The 18,499-nt window shown below is 32.6% G+C and overlaps 1 protein-coding gene across 1 annotated transcript in view; it reads right to left on the bottom strand.

Moving 5' to 3' along the window:
* LOC129950749 (uncharacterized) overlaps nt 1–15,859 on the bottom strand; it is a 117,088-nt gene extending 101,229 nt beyond the window's left edge. The window contains exon 1 of the mRNA XM_056062672.1: nt 15,181–15,859. Within this exon, the coding sequence (XP_055918647.1) occupies nt 15,181–15,859 (679 nt within the window). The remainder of the gene's footprint in view (nt 1–15,180) is intronic.
* Between the last annotated feature and the right edge of the window lie 2,640 nt (nt 15,860–18,499).

Raw genomic sequence — 18,499 nt, 5'->3', positions numbered from 1 at the left:
TTGTCAAGCTGTGATGGGGTCGTATTGTGTTGGTTGTTGGTTGTGGGTAAATGGTAAGGGTGGTGGTGAATGCACGAAATATGGAACGCGAGAAGTGATACATGGTACGTGATGAGGTATTCGCATACAATTCCTGCAAATTGCTACCCTCTTCCGTAGTTAGGCACTGTGTAATGTCTCCCCCTCCCTATTTTATATACGTTTGCATCTTTTCCATCTCTCTTCGTCTCCTCGCATTAACTGTCCTTAAGTCTCATTCTCGTTCCCTGGCTGCTGCCTGATAGCGTTTTCAAAATAAAAGCAGAGGCAGATGAAATGATTTCTGGTTTGATATAAAAATATCTCCTCTCTCTTTCTTTCTCACACATTTACTGCACACACACACTCTTCGTCACCATCGTCGTCGTAGTCGTCGTCGTTTGTCTGATTTTCATAGTACGGTATTTGGTTTTCCGACAGCCAACATGCTCCTGTCAGAAATGTCACTTGTCAACGCCCACGTATTATCGGAAGGTTCCTTCATTCTACATCCATACACAGACTTCATTTTCCAAATGCAAAATTGGCATGATTTTGATTGAATTGTGTTTTTGCTTTTAATGAGCGCACATTATTACGCATTCAAATTTGAAAATTGGATACAAAAATGAGGTTATTTTGGCTGTGATGTGTGGATGTGTGTATGTGAAGGTAACGAGAACGACTTCAGGCTCGTTTATGTTTATGCTGTGTTTACGTGTATTGATCCTGTTGGAAATTATTATTATAACACATCAACCGTGGCATTGTCGCTGTCGTTGTCGTTATCGTGCGTCGCTTCATTCGTGTCGTAGTCGTTCAGTTTAAATTATGGTAATTTAATTTTAATCAGTTAACACTTCTGACGTGAAAAATCATCGATAATAATAAAAATAAATATATTTTATCATCATATCAAAAGGTTTATGGTATGTTATTAATTTGTAGGTTATATCATGTTCAAACGAATGAAAAGATATGAAGGAGAGTGTTTTGACGGATCAAATCGAAAAGAAGCAGGAAGAGATTATATTTGAAAATTAAATGCACAACTGTTTTAAATGAACCTAAATTTGGATTCCTAACTTATATTTTAAAGTATTTTTTAAGATTTTTTCAAAAATGAGAAAGAAACATAAATTTGTTTCTTAAAATTGTATGTCTAATATTTTAAATGTTGAAACACTGATAAACTTCTATTAATGGGGTCATTGAAAGTGATATCCTATATGTTAAACTTCCCATAGGAATGATTCCGATTTGTCAAATTAAAAATTTTGACATGTCTCGACGTTTAAGATCCCTTGAGTAGAAATAAAAGATTTATAGAGAGACGTTTGTGCGTCCGAACGTTCGTACGTCCGTACGTTCGCGAAGCTTTTTTTGTCTCCCATAGCTGAAGAATCAGACTTCAAATAAGAAGATGCAGAAAGGGCTCCCAAGAAAAATGAGTAGGTCGTTTTTTATCGCATCAAGTCAAGTTTTTGAGGAAAAACGATTTGACAGTTTTTGTTCAAAACATAAAAACCTTAAAAAAGCAATACTAAAAGTTTGTAAAAATTGATTTTCTATTCAAATATATTTTCAAAAATTATAAATATTGACTTCAATTAAATTTTTTTCTCACAAAAAATATTGTTTTTGGTATCCAGTAAAATAGGTATAAAAAATCCAACGGTCCATTTTAAATACAACAATAAAATTTACGAAAACAAAGCACACAATTTTGGTAAAACTTGATATTCGGTTCTCGATATCTCATGAACAATATTATTTATATTGACTTAAAACAATTTCTCAAACATCCAATATTATTATTAAATTATGTATTTGTTTATTATAAGAAATAAAAACATTAATGAAATGCTACTAAAATTGGTGAGAAATGGTTTTCGACAAATAATCTCTTTAACAAAAATTCGTTTCGAAATCAAACCAATATCAAACAAGACGCGAAAACCTACAAACCTTTCAAGCACGACAAATCGCCAGACCTGATGGGAAGTTATCAGAGTGGGACGCATTCCACCCTTTTTTTCAAGGGTTTTGGTTAGTTGTTATATGCTATTAGGGTACCCTAACTTCCAATCTGCAGTTTTCAAAAACCGATCTTAACTGCAGTTTAAGCAAATAACTGCATTCTTATGCAATTCAACGAAGATTTTCTTTAAGGTCGTAGCATACAAAAATGATACGGCCTCTAACTGATACATACCATGAACATCAGATCCTATCTCCACCGTTAAAAAGGAAGGACAAATTTTCCATAACTTAGTAAAAAAATTCAAAAGTAAAAACTAAACAACTTTTCTTAATGAAATTCAAATACGAAACGTGTATTTATAAGCACTTAATAATTGTATTCCAAACAAATTTGAATAAAAACTAAAAAATGTTGTATTTTCAAAAATGAATTAAAAAAAACTGCTCTAACGATTTTCATAAACTAAATGAAAAAACAATTTTTTTTGGGAAATGACATACATGACATTTCTCTCTCTTAAATTTTATTATGTATTTTTTTGAAAGTTTTTACCACCCATAAAACAAACCAGACTCCTTTGGATGCAGGAGCAAGTTCGTGCGAATATTTGTTTACAGTCGTGATTTAATTGTTATTTCTTATATTATTATTTGTATATTTTATCATTTTTCTTTCTAATAAGACCGTTAGTTAAGGTCTATTTCAAGTCAGTTGCTTAACCAACAACATAGGTAGAAAACTAAACTTAATTTTTTTTCAGATTCCTTAAATTCTTCAGTTTCAGAAACTACTCACTTCCTATCTAACCTTGAACAATTCTACACGCCTCTTTTTATAACTTTTTTAGTTGATTGCAATAGTGATTCTGAGACCAATTTTTTTTTTTTTGATAAAATTATTCACTAAATTATTTATCATAAACTTAAAGCCCTTTCTTTTCCCACCCTTTTTTGTTTCATGGCTTAGATCGTACCTTGAAAAGCGCCAATATAATAAAGAGTTGCTTTAAGGTTCTCAATCTCCTATTCCTTATGTGCAAACTCAGAAGTCCCCCAAGAGAGAAACCTTGGTCCTTTGTTATTTGTCTTAACTATCAACGAAGTTATTAATATGCTGATAAAATGAAAGTAACAATGCGTATTTCTATTCCATCTGATTTCGCCTTACTCCAAAATGATCTTCACTCATTTCAGACTTGGTGCGACAAAAAGGTCAATTCATAATTTTCAGCCGTAAGCAATCACATCTTCCTTATCGAACTTACAGTTTGCACGATATTACCATTCATTAGGAATGTTCTTTTCGTGTCCAAAGAGTTATTTGCGACACTTAGGTTCATTTTCGGGTCCATTTAGATTATATTATAAACAGGGCCTCCTCTTCCCTTGGCCTATTCAAACGTTGGTTTAAAGAACTCCTATGTCACGGAATCTTTGTAAGACCTCTATGTTTCATCTTCCCATCAGAACTTTGACTCTCAAAGAATTGAATCTGTACAACGCAGATTCCCTCAACTTGCACTTCGCAGTTTTCCTTGCGGTGCTAATCTATTCTTAATATGTACTTTATAAAGGTCGTTTAAAATGTATTAGTCTGTAAACCCTCCAAAATCGTGATTCGCTGATATTCCTTTTCCACATCTTATATCGAGCACCGTTTCTTCAAGAAAAACTCACATTTATACTATTGCAATCAACGTCAGAGAGATTCCTCTCTTTCGCCTTCCGCATCACCACATAAATGATGGCCTTTTTGAACTTATTACATGAACGCTTCGCTTGAGTTTTTTGCCCATTAAATAATTATGTGTGGGCCTTCGGGCCCAAGCGTAAGCATAATAAAGCTTCTTGCCTAACGTTGGTTTCTTGCATTATGCGTAAATAAATCATATATAAATTAAATGCTCGACTGGATAGTACAAACTTGCCTTGCTCCTTTATGCAAAGGTATGTATATAAGATTATATATACATACCTATAAGAGATAAGTGTACCTGTATCAGATTTAAAAATACTCGTATACCTTTAAAATAAGTTTGTCTTCAAAGATATAAATACCATTTGATTGGACACAAAATCTGTGATTCATACCAAGACAGAACTCATCCTAGGATAACTCATCCCGGAAATGAAAAATAGTTGAAAGCATACCTAACGAAAACAACTGTTTGTGTATTCAACCAGTTCGTTTAAGGCTTTTTCCTTTGGATAGCTTTATTTTAATTTCATATAAGAAGGACCAGGATGTAAAGTAAATTATCTGAAGATAAGAAAGAGAAAGAACATGTGTGTTTAAATTGTAAAGCGATCGCCATTGGCGTGCTCAGCTTTATGCAGATAGATAGATAAGGACATGTTTATGATGATAATGAAGGAATGTTATTGGTAGGTCGAAGGTACTTACTACAATCCAATCACATTCCTTCTTTCCTACAAGTTTTTAGCGTAAACATTTAGTTATTACGTTCAGTTTATTTTTTCGTTAAAATGCAAATTGCTATTCATGTGTTGTTAACAGTCAGGCTCTTGTACATTTTGGGTTTTGGATATAAAGTGACACGTAAGCAATAGTTGTAGAGGCTGTACGTAACACCTATACAGGTATAATGGGTATAGATTGTAGATAGATTGTAATAGAAAATACATTTTATACTATTTTAAGACTTAAAATTTTACCCGATAAATAAGTTTGTCTTCAAAAATTTAAATGCCATTTTATAAATCAAAAAACCTTTGATTTTCATTTTTTTTTTTTAAATCGTTAGAGCGTATTTTTTTTTTAAATTAATTTTGTATATATAAAATTTTTCAATTTTGTTCTAAAAATATTTTTGATATGCACTTATTTAGTGATTGTAAATATACGCATTACATTTGAATTTCGTAAAAAAATGTTGACCCGTTTTTGATATATAGAATTTTGAACAATAAAAATTCAATATTTTTTTTTTTAAAATCCAAATAGTTAAGGCAATATACATAAGAGCGAATTAAGAAAAAATAATAATTGAAATCAGTTCATAAATTGCTGAGAAAATTAAAAAACTTAATAACGGTTCTACGAGCGGTACCTTTCCTGGGCAATACAAAAATATGATTTTGAAATTTTAGAAAAAATTAAAAAAAAAACTAAGGAATTGTTTTTGAGAAAATTCGAATTTTCGTTTTTTTACCAACTTGAATGGGGGCCACTATTAGTTTTGATCTTAAAAAAAAAATGAAAAAAACGCCTAATGCGAATCTGCGCAAGACCTTGACTTGTATATTTTTAATTTTTAGTAATGTTTTTTTAGGTTTTTATTTTTTGTAAAAACAACTGTCAATTTGAATTTTTACAAAATTGTGTCATTTGTCAAAAACGTTTTAATTCGTTACGTAAATTATTTTGGAGATACAATTAGTTTTCTTTCGTAAAATATTCGGGGTGAGAGTTGTAATGTTTTTCAGTTTTTTTTTTATTAAATAAACAAACCATACAAAAAAATACATTTTCGCGGGTACCTCTTGCGAGGAATTGACAAATCCTTCAATCGTAATTCTTGTCATGAAAAAGTGCTTTCTCAAACTAGCCGTTCGGATTCGGCCTAAAATTGTAGGTCCCTTTCATTCCTGACACCAGTACTCGCACACAGGAATGGTTGAGAGTTGTAAGTCACTAGGCCCTGGTTCACAACGGAAAACAGCTTCACGAAAGTACGAACGTACGCACAGACGCACGCACAGACATATATTTAAAAATCTTTTATTTGGACTTGAAACGACGAGAAATTTCAAAATTTTCAATTCGACAAATCAAACCGATTACAAAAACTTCCTATGGTAAGTGAAAAATCACAATTTTTATAATCTTTAAAAAAAAATGAAATCCGCATAAAAACTAACCAAGTTCTTAACATCGTCAATCTGTTTCAGGTTAACAAAAAACTCCTAAACATTTTAAAGGCAACTATAAATAAATTACAGATTATTTTATAATTTTAATTTAACTTTCATTTCGGTTTATAATCAACTGAAATTTCAGTAACGTCCTTTAGAAAATAAATGAATAATTAAAATTAATTTGATATTTACTTCACTCATTATTTAGATATTAATCAAATTCCAATGATAATTATAATATTAAAATCTCATTATTTCTATATGCTTTGAAAGCTATCTCTCAACATTCTCAATTAATAATTTCAAAGATGTACAAAACATTGTGTTGAAAAGAATTCTTGGTACTCTATCAATCCATGCCTCTAACTCAAACCTATTATAAATATTTCATTCATGTCGACCGAAAATAATAGCCCATGTTCTTATAATGAATAACCAAATTATTGAAAGGGTTCAAAAGGCTTTCTGAGGTCAAATTTACCTCTTCTTATATACAACAATATTTACCATGACAACAAGTGCCTTAAGTCCAAAAGGCTAATAAATTCTTTAAGGAAAGGAAACTATAACAACGATACAAAGATTGAAACATAAAAAAGAAGATATTTTGTTTCCAAATCATTTAGATTGATTTTTAAAAATTCCTAAATTTTCAATTTCCCGAGAAGACAATATTCGTCGTAAATTTAATCAAAATGAATGATTCCACGGGGACTGCACAGCTGTCCAAAAAAAAACGTTCATATTTGAATAAAATGTTTCATGGTTTCATCATCCTTCAAAAACAATAATTCACATTTAAATATAAAAGAAGAATAGAAAGGAAAAAAAATATGTCAAAAAGTAAAATTGTATCTATACGACCATTGTTTAAGTTACTCAATTCAAAATATTTATATTAAAACGTTAGAACTTAGAAGAAGACGATAAAATTGTAAATTATGGGTCCTCCAAAAAACAACACAACCAACATACAAAAAAGCTAAGGACACAAAAACCATGCAAATAAAAAACTTCATTTTATTTCTTCAAGGAAAAGAAAAAGAGGAGAAGCATTCTACCTTTATTGTTCAGTTACAAGAAGACGCAGTGAAAAGAATGGAACTGTGATAACAACAAACGACCACATCAGTGCGACACAGTAGATTGTTCCAATAGAAAGTTTGACAAAAAATTAAGCTTAATGTAACTAATTTGAAAAGAATTACAATACCATTTCTCAATACTTAAAAAAAACTTAAGAAGAACTTTACTATATAAATAAGTTGATTTAATAATTCTTTAGTAAGGGGCAACCCTATGTATTTATTGATAATATTTCAGTAAAATATTACGCTATTGCTGTAAATCACATTTGTAGACAATTTTTAGCGAAATGTCTAAATGTAAACAAAATTAACATAACTATTTCCTTTTTCCTTAACAAAACATAATGAAAAAAGGAATGTGTTTTATTAAAAGTCTTTGAAACTATGGAATTGTACTCAAAAAACATCAACAAATTTAATACACTACGTCCAAATGGCGCATAGCACTCGCACATTTGCGGCTGTATGCCCTTGATCACTGACTTTACAAATTGCAACTTAAATGTCTGGAATTTATTGTGGAACATTGACATAAACCCGGTCTTTTTTGTAGCCCCAAAGAAAAAAAAAAAAAGAAAATAAGTTAAATCAGTAGAACTCGGTGGGTAATTACGAAAATTTCTTTCAGAAATCAGGAACTCTGATTTAAAAGTTTTGAAGTTAATTTTTGAAAATTCCAATACATACTTTGTGTGTATCATTCGATTTTGAGTAATGGCATAGACCTTAATTGTCAACTGTCAACATAAGACAGTGTTAAAAGTGACAGTAGATTAAAAATTGGCCATTGTTTGATGTTTCCGAGATACGTACGCTTGTAATTTCGGAATTGCTTTTTTCGTTTTCATTAATGTGCATTTGTGCACTTATTTAATTTATAAATAAAATATTGTTATCGACTTAAATTTAATTTCGTTCTGCACATTTTCCTGTTAGTGAAGTGCACTTCGTTATAGTGAATTTAAATAAACAAATTCAAATATTTTTTTTCTCCAGTATTTTAACAAAAAATAATTATAATAACCTTTTGAATAATTGTGTACAAAGATTGAATTCTTTGAAAAAAAAATATTAACTAAATAATGAATTGAGAGTATTTTTGAGCTAGAATCGAAGTACTGCTGTACAAAATTCTGTGTTTAAAATACTGTATTACAAAAATTTGTATTTCAAGCTTTGGTAAATAGTTTTCAGAATAAGTTGTTTCAATAATGTTAATAATTGTGCAATTTCTTTCATTATATTTACAGCTTTAACAAGTAAAGAATTTTTGAAACAAAGCACATTTTCAAATAAATTTATAAAACAATTCTTCTTTAAAAAAAATTAATATATAAAGATGATAAGAGTAAGATTAGTATTTAGAATGTACTTTGTTCATACCGCATTGTATCTTATACAGTATTTTAAAAAACCAGGATTTAAAAGCACCAATGGCAGGTCACAGGTTAACCATCTCATAAAACATTCGAAGTTCATTCCTGCTTTTGAACCTGTGAACATCTTTGACCGTACGCTTCTCATGCTCTTTCTTTTTCCTTCTAAGAATTTGGTGTTTCTCTCTTTTCTTCTGCTCACAGAGCTCGTGAGAAACTGTGGTTTTTCTATTCAGCGCCGCTTTCGCGTACATGTTGTTTGGTCAATCTGGTTGACGGTAGATTGATCTGGAGAACTTCAAGTTCCTTTGTGGATTTTGAGATGTGGAAAACGCATAGAGGCTGCCATGAAGTTTCGCTTCGCAGCAAAATGGATGAGCAAGATTACGTTATTGGAACAGTACAGGCTACTTATCGCGATTATTGCACCAAAGATGTCTTCCCTTCCTAGCTGGGCATTGAAATTTCAAGTCATCCTTTTCTTCTGTTGGAGCATGTACTCATATTAGGCTAATGCTACCAAATTTAGACTAAATGGTAATGGTCATGAGGCGCTGATTGATGCAGCTTTAGCTCAAGACTTGTTGCCTAAATCTGGCTATAATGACAGAGCCTCATCGATGTGTCAACAGCGCGGAACTTGATTAGCTGTAGAAGCTGAGTAAGGTCAATGATTCTCGGGTAATATTTCTCTAGAAATATCCTGAAACCAAAGGTCGCTTGTATCTACAACGGGCGGAGTTTCATCGGCAACGTCGGCTGTCGTTACTCCTGTGCCAAACACCGGAGAAGGGCTAGTGCCAAGTCACTGCCCACGTTCTTGTGCGGTACAGGATAAATAATGATCTTCCCACTACTAAAGAGAGTAGACCTCTCCAGAATGCTATTAGGAGCTAGTATAAACAACGGCGCTATGCGATGAGGATTCTAAAATCTCCTGATTCAACATTGGGGGATGAAAGTAATCCCATCCTTAGCAAGAGGGAGGAGTGGGCTTAATCCATCCTAGACAAAGCTAGTCGCTACGACTCCACGTCAAAGCGACAAAGGTCTTTGGAGGAGTCCACTCCCGTCCCTAAAAAGCCCAAAGTGCAGAACACCAGCACTCCCAACATTGCTAGAGTATCTCTCACTCAACCTTTTAGTGATGTATGTTCTTAAGGAATACACCAAGATCATAGTTGCAGTCATTGATAGAGCAATATTGATAGCACGGTTACTTTTGGCCGTTTGCAGATGGTGAAACTCGGGCTTTCGGCTGGTTTCCTCAAAGTCATGCAGTAACCCGGTCCTTCCCTGTCACGACTGGGAGATAGCGAAACTGGAGGACCCAAAGGGTCTTTATCGAAGTCCGATTATCGTAATCAATAAAAACTCTGTTGCTTTTCTGGCTCGAGTTAAAAGATGGGGTGGACGCTCCATGCAAGCCTTCACAACCTTTTTTAAAGCTGTGTCGCAAGACGTAGTGGATCCCAGTACTACTATCACTTTCCCTTCTTTCGAATCCTCTTCAGAAGATATGTCGAAAGACGTAAGGGGTCCTAGTGCTACTAGGATGTGGATGAGAATGTGGATGGGCAGTCTTCTATCGCAGCACTGTCTTCTTCTGAAAACTTCAAAAGTTTATCCCTAATGGAGACTGATGACTCAAACGACAAAGCTCTTCCCAGTGAGGAAGAAGATGAACTATTAGGTTCCTCTTCGTCTGATACGGATTAGCTGGATTTAACAGTAGTGGAGGTTGATCTGCCTATTTGTAGCCAAAATGCTGCAAATACTACAGATGAATCTCCAACACTCTAAAACGGCTTCGGCCTCCCTTTTTCTCAGCTTGAAGAAGATGAACTATTAGGTTCCTCTTCGTCTGATACGGATTAGCTGGATTTAACAGTAGTGGAGGTTGATCTGCCTATTTGTAGCCAAAATGCTGCAAATACTACAGATGAATCTCCAACACTCTAAAACGGCTTCGGCCTCCCTTTTTCTCAGCTTGAAAAAAACTGGAGAAGATTTCGTTTTCATCCAAGAGCCCTGGATTGTGAATTAAACTTCAAGGATGAGAGTCAACATAACCCCTCCTTACATACTTGAGCTCCGAATAAGACTAAGTAACTCTACAAGGTGTTTACAACGTATTTAAAACTTACTGGAACTGTAGAGCCTGCCGTCTGGATGAAAAGAAAAGTGGACACACCTCCCCCAAAAACTTTTCAGTGGGGTTGGAACGAAACCTCCAGTTGAGGTTCTAGGCACTTGATGTTCACCGCGGGGAGGTGAGAGTAGGAGTTAATATATAAAGGTAGGTTTTTGAGAAAAAACCTGTGAACTCTTGTATCCTTTTGAATGCACTTGTCTATACTATTTGAACATCGAAGTTTGACATTTCTTATCATATTTATGTACCGATTTTGAAATAATGATTTTGCGTCTATTTTTATAGTTTCTCAGTCCCACTGTTGACATGTTTCCTACGACAAATGTAATCATTTTTTTTCAAACTCACTTTAATTCAATGTGGAATTTTGCATTAGATCCTTAGAATGATGATGAAAAATGAAAACGTACTAAAAAAGGGATATAAAATGAAAAAGAAATATATATGTATGTATGTTCCTCTATACTATACATAGCTATAGCTATTGGTATTATAATCTTTGGTGAACTTTTTTGTTTTCCTTTTGTACATTATTTTTTTTTGATAATATTACTTAGAAAAAAGAAAAACGGGAAATATATATAAAAAAAAGGCAAACTCTATAAATTTCTTCTTAGCGGTACATTCTTTGCATCATCTGCCTTTCACCAATTTCCATATCCCTGATGGAAAACAACCCTTAGCGTCGTCGTCCTCGACGACTTGACGTTCCCAGCCAAAGCCAACAACCAACACCCTATGTATCTATACACAGGGTAGAATAGGTACCATCAACGGATTGAAACTGAAGAATGACTTGCTGCTGTCTTGTTTTTTTTTTTGAGAGAATTTTGGCTTCTCTGCGGCCAAGGATGATTTATGATTATGGGATGACTTCAAAAACCTCAAATGGTTTCCTTCAATAAAAATTGTTCTTTTTTTTTTAAATAAAAAATAAAGTATATACAATTTTATGTTGGTGGGAGAGCTCGTACTTGAAAATCGGAGGTTGATATTTTATGTTTATATACGCGATAAGAGGTTATGAAGTATTTTTGTTGTTGTTGTGAATAATTTAATTGGGGCATATTCTGGGTAAAATGAGGTAATTGAAAAATGCATATTACTGAAAGTTTAATTCAATAAAGTGAACTTATATTATGGACCTTGAAATAAATGGAAATTAACTGTTTAAAAATCGATAGTAGTTTGAAATAAGTTAATTATTTTAGCTTGAAAAAGTTATGATTTATACCGACATTAATTTTTGTTTGCATGTACATACGTAGTTCCTTATGGAGACGTAAAAAGTTTAAACCTTGTATACAAAAAAAACGCAAAGAGTAGAAAATAGAAGTAATTCTTTGTTTGTGCCAAATATGTGTACATTCCGTGTTATTTGCGTGCTGATATCATTAAATTTTAGTCAAAATTGAAATATTTCTGTTCTGCATCGGTATCAGTTCAGTCTTGGTCTCTTGTAACAAGTGTTGGCAACGTAAGTTACTCCGAATAAGTTATCCAAAGAGTTACGCTTACCCAATTCTAATAAGTTACATGTCATTTTCCGTGAACTAATGTAATTAATATAGCTAAGAAATTCTTTTCCCAAACATTGAAAATAAACAATCCATAACTTTTATACGAGAACAAAAATTTGTATTCCATAAAAACAACAAATAGTTTATAAGAAGCTTTTAAAACAATGCAAAAAACTTTGGGGGAAAAATTAGAGAGAAACTTCTTAGGATGCTTAAGGGTCTGCGATTCTGGGTCCACACTTAATTTGTGGAACAATTGACTAGGATCTATTGTGGAACTGTAGACTTCATCTTTATCCTTCAATTGAATCTTTACACATGCACATCTTACACTTTAACTTTCCTACAAGCATACAAATATTTTAGGAACATCGTAGTTATACTTACTGATTCATTTTCGTCAGTTAAGATACAATATTAATGTTTCTATATATTGCGGTCAATAAACAAGAGGCATCTTAAAAGTATTCCCGAAGACCACAACATATGCATTAGTAAAACAATTTATTTGCTTCGTGGATTAAGAACATGGGTACGTCTTTCTAATTGTTGCAAAGCTGTGTTTTAAAACCACCAATCTTTTTTTGAATCCTAGATCCTCATACAATTTGGTAACAGGACTTATGAATCGACGATTTTTTTTCATTTTAATTGCGACTTTAAAACTTTTAAATCAGAAATTTTTAACTTCCCATAGAAAGTTATTGTAATAGGGCAGATTTGTAGAATTAAAAATTTTGACATTTTTAAACTTTTAAATCATAAGATTTTTCTGGAGAAATATCAATTAAATACAAACTAGTTGTATAAAAATTAGTTACGTATGAAACTTAAAAGAATCTTGTGCAAGTATCAACGAAAGCAAACAGTTAAGGGCTCGTATAACTGTTGCACAAGGGGAAGAATGAAATGAGCTAGAATCCTCGTAACACGAAGAACTTCTCCGCAGTGTGCGCCGTGACAACCGTAACTACATCAACGCATTGACACCAACCTGTGCAAACAGCTTAAAGCAACACCTGGTGAAAGAAGTACACTGTATTTTTCTAAGTTTGGTGGATGAACAAGTCAGAAAGTGAAAAGAACACTCTTCACGCAATCGCAATAAAATTGCAGCCGATGCTTTCTGAACCACCAGAACAAGGTAATCCGCACAGCACCTCCTAGTAAAGATGAGATCGTTGCCGCAATTAAAGCACTTTAGAACAACAAATCAGCAGAATTTTATGGAATTATTTTGCAAGCAGCACCAACGTCATAAAGCAAACTGCATAATCCGCTCATAAAAGAAGCCTGGACCACCGAGAGCTTCCCCGATGAGTGAAAGAAGGGAATTATCGTCAAGCGATCTTAAAAAATGCGTAAGGAGTTTAAGTTCTATCTGCCGTTGCCAAAATAGTAGAAAAAATCATACTGAACCGCATCAGGGAACACTTTGAGACCACACTCGATGCCGAACAAGCAGAATTCCGCACTGGATCCTCTTGTATTGATCATATCAACACCCTGCGGAACATTATTGAGCAGTGCATTGAACATCAAGCACCACTACAGCTGTTGTTCATCGACTACGAGAAGGCCTTTGATAGCGTTAACAGGTAGTATATCTGGCTAGCTTGCAGAGGAGAGGCATTATGAAAGTAACGAAATGATAGATCCAAGTGTCATTATTGATAACTTATCATGGTTAGTTACGAAATTTTGATTAGCAAACTTGAAAGTGATGGGTTTCTAGGATTTACTAGTGATTGGTTAAGATCTTATTTAAATTAAAGAGCCCAAAGAGTGAAATTTAATGGTATTAGGAGTGATATAAAGACATTCGATTTGGGAGTTCCACAAGGTTCGGTTTAAGGATCAATATTTTTTTTGGTATACATTAATTCATTATTCAATTTCCCTTTTAAGGGTTCTCTGACAGCCTTTGGATATGATGTTGGTTTTTCGTATAGTACAGATAGTTGTCTGAATCTTATACCGGATATAAATTGGAATATCAGCTAGTTAAGAATCTCGTTTGCAGAGCACAAATTGATAATTAGTTCCAAAATCAAGACAATGTTTCTCAGTTTGTCTGGCCAAAAGATTGTTGATTCTGATCTCTTTTTCCATGCTACTGAGTGTCCAAAATTTAAGTTTTTTAACTGCACCTGTAATCCTATGGTGACTCTCATAGTTTTCGGATTCCATGAGCTATAGTGATAAATGCTTTAAATTAGAAACAGTTAATGAATTCAAGTATTTGGGATTAATAATCGATTCAAGAATGCGTTTTTGTAACCAAACAGAGAATCTTAGACAATATTTTCGGTGCACTCTTAGAAACTTGTTCTTTTTGTGTAAAGTTTGCTCTTCCAAACTGCTACTTAAAATTTATTATGGCATTTTTCATTTGAAACTAAAATATGGAATTTCTTGTTGTGGAGGTTCATATTATAACAAAATACAACCTTTATTAGTTTTGCAAAAAAGTGTTCTGAAGAAAATATGTGATAAGCCTAGCCTATACTCTAGTTTTCCACTATTTAGAGATTTGAAAATTCTTTCAGTGAGACTAATGTATTGTTTATGTGTATAGGAAAAATTAGGTTTTCCTTTGGCTTTTTTGGTCACTTTGATCGTGGCAATGAAACAAGGTTGTTACATTAACTTTTCCCGACGTTTCGGCAGGGGTTGCTGCCTTCCTCAGGGGAACTTTATTAAACATGAAATATAAAACACATAGTACAATATTGTGGACAACAAGAATAAGAAAAAACTTACAATTTAACAATTAAATTTTAAAACAATGTAAAAAAACACTTCTAATTAAGAAGTTCAGTCTATAACTACAAAAAAACTAAGAAAAAACTCTTATGAGGAAACAAGTGAGCAATATACAGATGATATACTCTGTGTGTCTTGCTTGCGATTCATATTGTTTTTGTTGTTCAGGATATGGAGCGTTTCGAGTGTATATCGCTTGGAAGTATGTTTTTCCGTTTGAAGAACTTTAACACAATCGAAATCCGGAGAATGACCTTTGTCTATTGAATGGGCCGCCAATGCGGTTTTAGCCAGGTTATTGTTTTTGATGTCAGATTTGTGGTTGGACAATCTTTGGCGCAAGAATTGTTTGGTGGTTCCGATGTAGCAAAGGTTACATGTTTCGTCAGGTTTACCTTTGCAGTTTATTTTATAAATCACATCAGTGCGTTTATCTCTGTCTATTTTGGTCTTTAGTTTGGTGAAAAGGTGTCTAATTGTCTGGTTAGATTTAAAAGCCAATCGGACATCTTGGATGTTTTTGGTGACAACTTGCTTAAAACTCTCAGCCAGTTTTGGAACGTAAACAATGCTTTTGAAGTATCCTTTGTTGTTATCCTCACTTTGTTGTTTAGCGCGTCTGCATTGTTGTTGTAAAATTAAGCCACGAATAATTTCTGGCGGGAAACCGTTGTCGCTTAAAATTTTGGTCACTTTGATGGTATTTGAATGGTGGAATCTTACGTCACTTAACGTAAAAACTTTGTTAATTAAATTGGAAGCTGTGTTGAAGATTATGTGTCTGGCTTGGTTGGACCGGAAGTTGATCAAACGTCCTGATGCTGTTGGTTTTTGAAACCAATCAAATGACAATTGAGTGTCCATACGGTGGATTTTGACATCAAGGAACGATATAGAACTGTTGTTTTCGTTTTCAACAGTGAACTGTAGTTTGGAGTGGAATCCGTTCAGGATCAATAATAAGTCTGCGACTTTATATTTGTCCATAACCGCAAATATGTCATCAACATATTTCACTATAAAATTTGGCTTTGCATTACATCCAGTTAAGCATTCGTCAAGTAAATGGTCCATTACCAAATCAGCAATACTAATGTATTGTTATAAAGTTCTGAAAATGTTTTTTAAGAGAGCAGGTTATCTTAATTTTAGAAAAATTGATAATTATATTTTACGTGAAAATTTTTTAAACCAAGTTTCTATACCGGTATATCGAACAATTGCATTTTGAAATTTTTATAATGTTTCCTCATGTCGGATATTTAATAGACTCCTCCATTCTATCAGGATCCAAGTTACTCATTTGTTATTTATGAAACAAGTTGAATATTGTAAGTTTGGTAGATGAACAAGTCAGAAAGTTAAAAGAACACTTTTCACACACTCGCAATAAAATTGCAGCCGATGCTTTCTGAACCACCAGAACAAGCTTATCCCCGAATCCGCACCGCAACTCCTAGTAAGGATGAGATCATTGCCGCAATTCAAGCACTTAAGAACAACAAATCAGCAGGATTTTATGGAATTATTTTGCAGCAGCACCAACGTCATAAAGCAAACTGCTTCAAAGTACGGTACCGAAAATTGACTTTAAAAAGACCAAGACAAGATGAGGCATAAGAGTGTTGAAGACAAATATTACCATTTTGGCATATTTTTTGGGTTGTAAGGTACCTAGAATCTTAATTATCGGGTTTATTCGTACGTCCGTAATCAGCAACAATTTTTCCGTTAACCGCATATCTCATAAACATGCAAAAATAAGGACTATGTACGAGTATATGCAGAAAATTAAAAAAAATTATTGTCAGTGTAATATTTTACAAAAAAAATAGTTTACCTTTACAAAAATTTGAGTACTGCCAAAAATAATGTTTTTGACATCTATACTATTTAAATATCGGTTTAAAATGTTTCGTCATGGTCCACACCGTCTCGAACTCTTTTTAAAAGTACGGTACCGAAAATAGACTTTAAAGAGGCCAAGACAAGATGAGGCATAAGAGTGTTGAAGACAAGTACTACCATTTTGGCATATCTTTTGGGTGCTAAGGTACCTAGAATTTTAATTCTCACGTTTATTCGTACGTCCGTAATCAGCAAAAATTTTTCCGTTAACCATATCTCAAAAACATGCAAAAATAAGGGCTATGTACGAGTCTATTTAGAAAATTAAAAAAAATTGTTGTCAGTGTAATATTTTACAAACAAAATATGGTTTATCTTTACAAAATTTTGAGTACTACAAAGAATTATGTTTTTGACGTCTATATAGTACACTTTTTGAAAAAATGTAGAACATTTGTTAACATGAACTTAAAATCTAAAAAAATACTACTGAAAATTGTTAAAATTTAATTTCCAAATTCCTTTAGAACGAGGAAAGATATAAATTCCAAATTCCTCTAAATCTGTTCAACGTGAAGGAATAGTTAGTCTTACCAAAATATTTTAATAATTTTTCATACTAATGCTAGTCATTTCCGAGACAATGAGAAACTGCCAACTTCAATCTCAAATATTTCAGATTCCTCATGAACAAGTTTTAAAAGATCCCACTAATAAATCAGGGGCTTATTTTATAAATATTGACAATTGCAACGGATGATAATTTATTAATTTTAAACTTGACAAGGGTCAAAATCCGTTCCATGAACAATTTGATAATTTTGTAGTATCGAAGGAAAATACCTGACAGTTGTCATCTTTTCGTTTTATAAACAAATTGATATCACAATGAACTGTTGTCCAGTATTTTTCACAACTGTCAGGAATTTGAAGCCAAATTTATACTAATTGACAATTCCTACAGAAAACTCAGTTAAGCCAAGTGTTGACAGTAATATCTATATTTTCTAAAAGCAACCTAAGTATATATTGAGAATGTTTTTCAATTTAAAACTCTCGATTTGTATTACGTTTTTATAATGCTTTAAGCAATTCATTTTTAACTTCCCATAGGAAGTTATTGTGATGGTTCCGATTTGTCAAATTGAAAATGTTGATCTTTGTCGACGTTTCAATGTCCTTAGAGTCGAAATAAAATATTTTTGAAAAGATGCAGAAAGAGCTCTCAGGAAAATTACTTAGGTGTTTTTTTTTACCATAGCAGTTTAAGAAAAAGCAAAAATTTGGGTAAACCCTAAATGTCTCACGAACAAAAAAACGACTTGAATTAAATTTCATATAATATTTTGTAACGTAATAACAAACAAATATATTTTGTGAAAAAAAATCAATTAACGCTTTTTTTTTAAATCAAAAAAACTGAAAAAAAATTGTCACCTTCAAAATTTTACGAATAAAAATTATGTCATCTCCAAAACAATTTTGTGCTACGCAAAATAATGTTTTTAACATCTGGCATTTCTAAAAGTTCCTAAAAATTGATTTTCGACTCAAATGTCTTTTCAAAAATTAAAAATATTGGTTTCAAACTTATTTTATCTCACATAAAATATTGTTTTCGACATTATTGTATTTTTGATAAAAATTCAATAGTCCTCTTTTTCATAAAAACTAAAATCTACAAAACAAAAACAGTATGAAAATTTGGTAAAAAATGATATTCGGTTCTCGATATCTCGTCAACAATAGAAAACATTGATTTCAAATAAATTTCATTCATCCAATTTGTATTTGTTTATATAAGACATAAGAAATTTTTAAAAATGCTACAAAAATTGGAAAAAAATTGTTAACGACTAAAAAAAA

The sequence above is a fragment of the Eupeodes corollae genome, chromosome 1 (assembly GCF_945859685.1).
Source record: "Eupeodes corollae chromosome 1, idEupCoro1.1, whole genome shotgun sequence".
NCBI classification, from domain to species: domain Eukaryota; kingdom Metazoa; phylum Arthropoda; class Insecta; order Diptera; family Syrphidae; genus Eupeodes; species Eupeodes corollae.
This window is presented reverse-complemented; position numbering and strand designations above follow the sequence as displayed.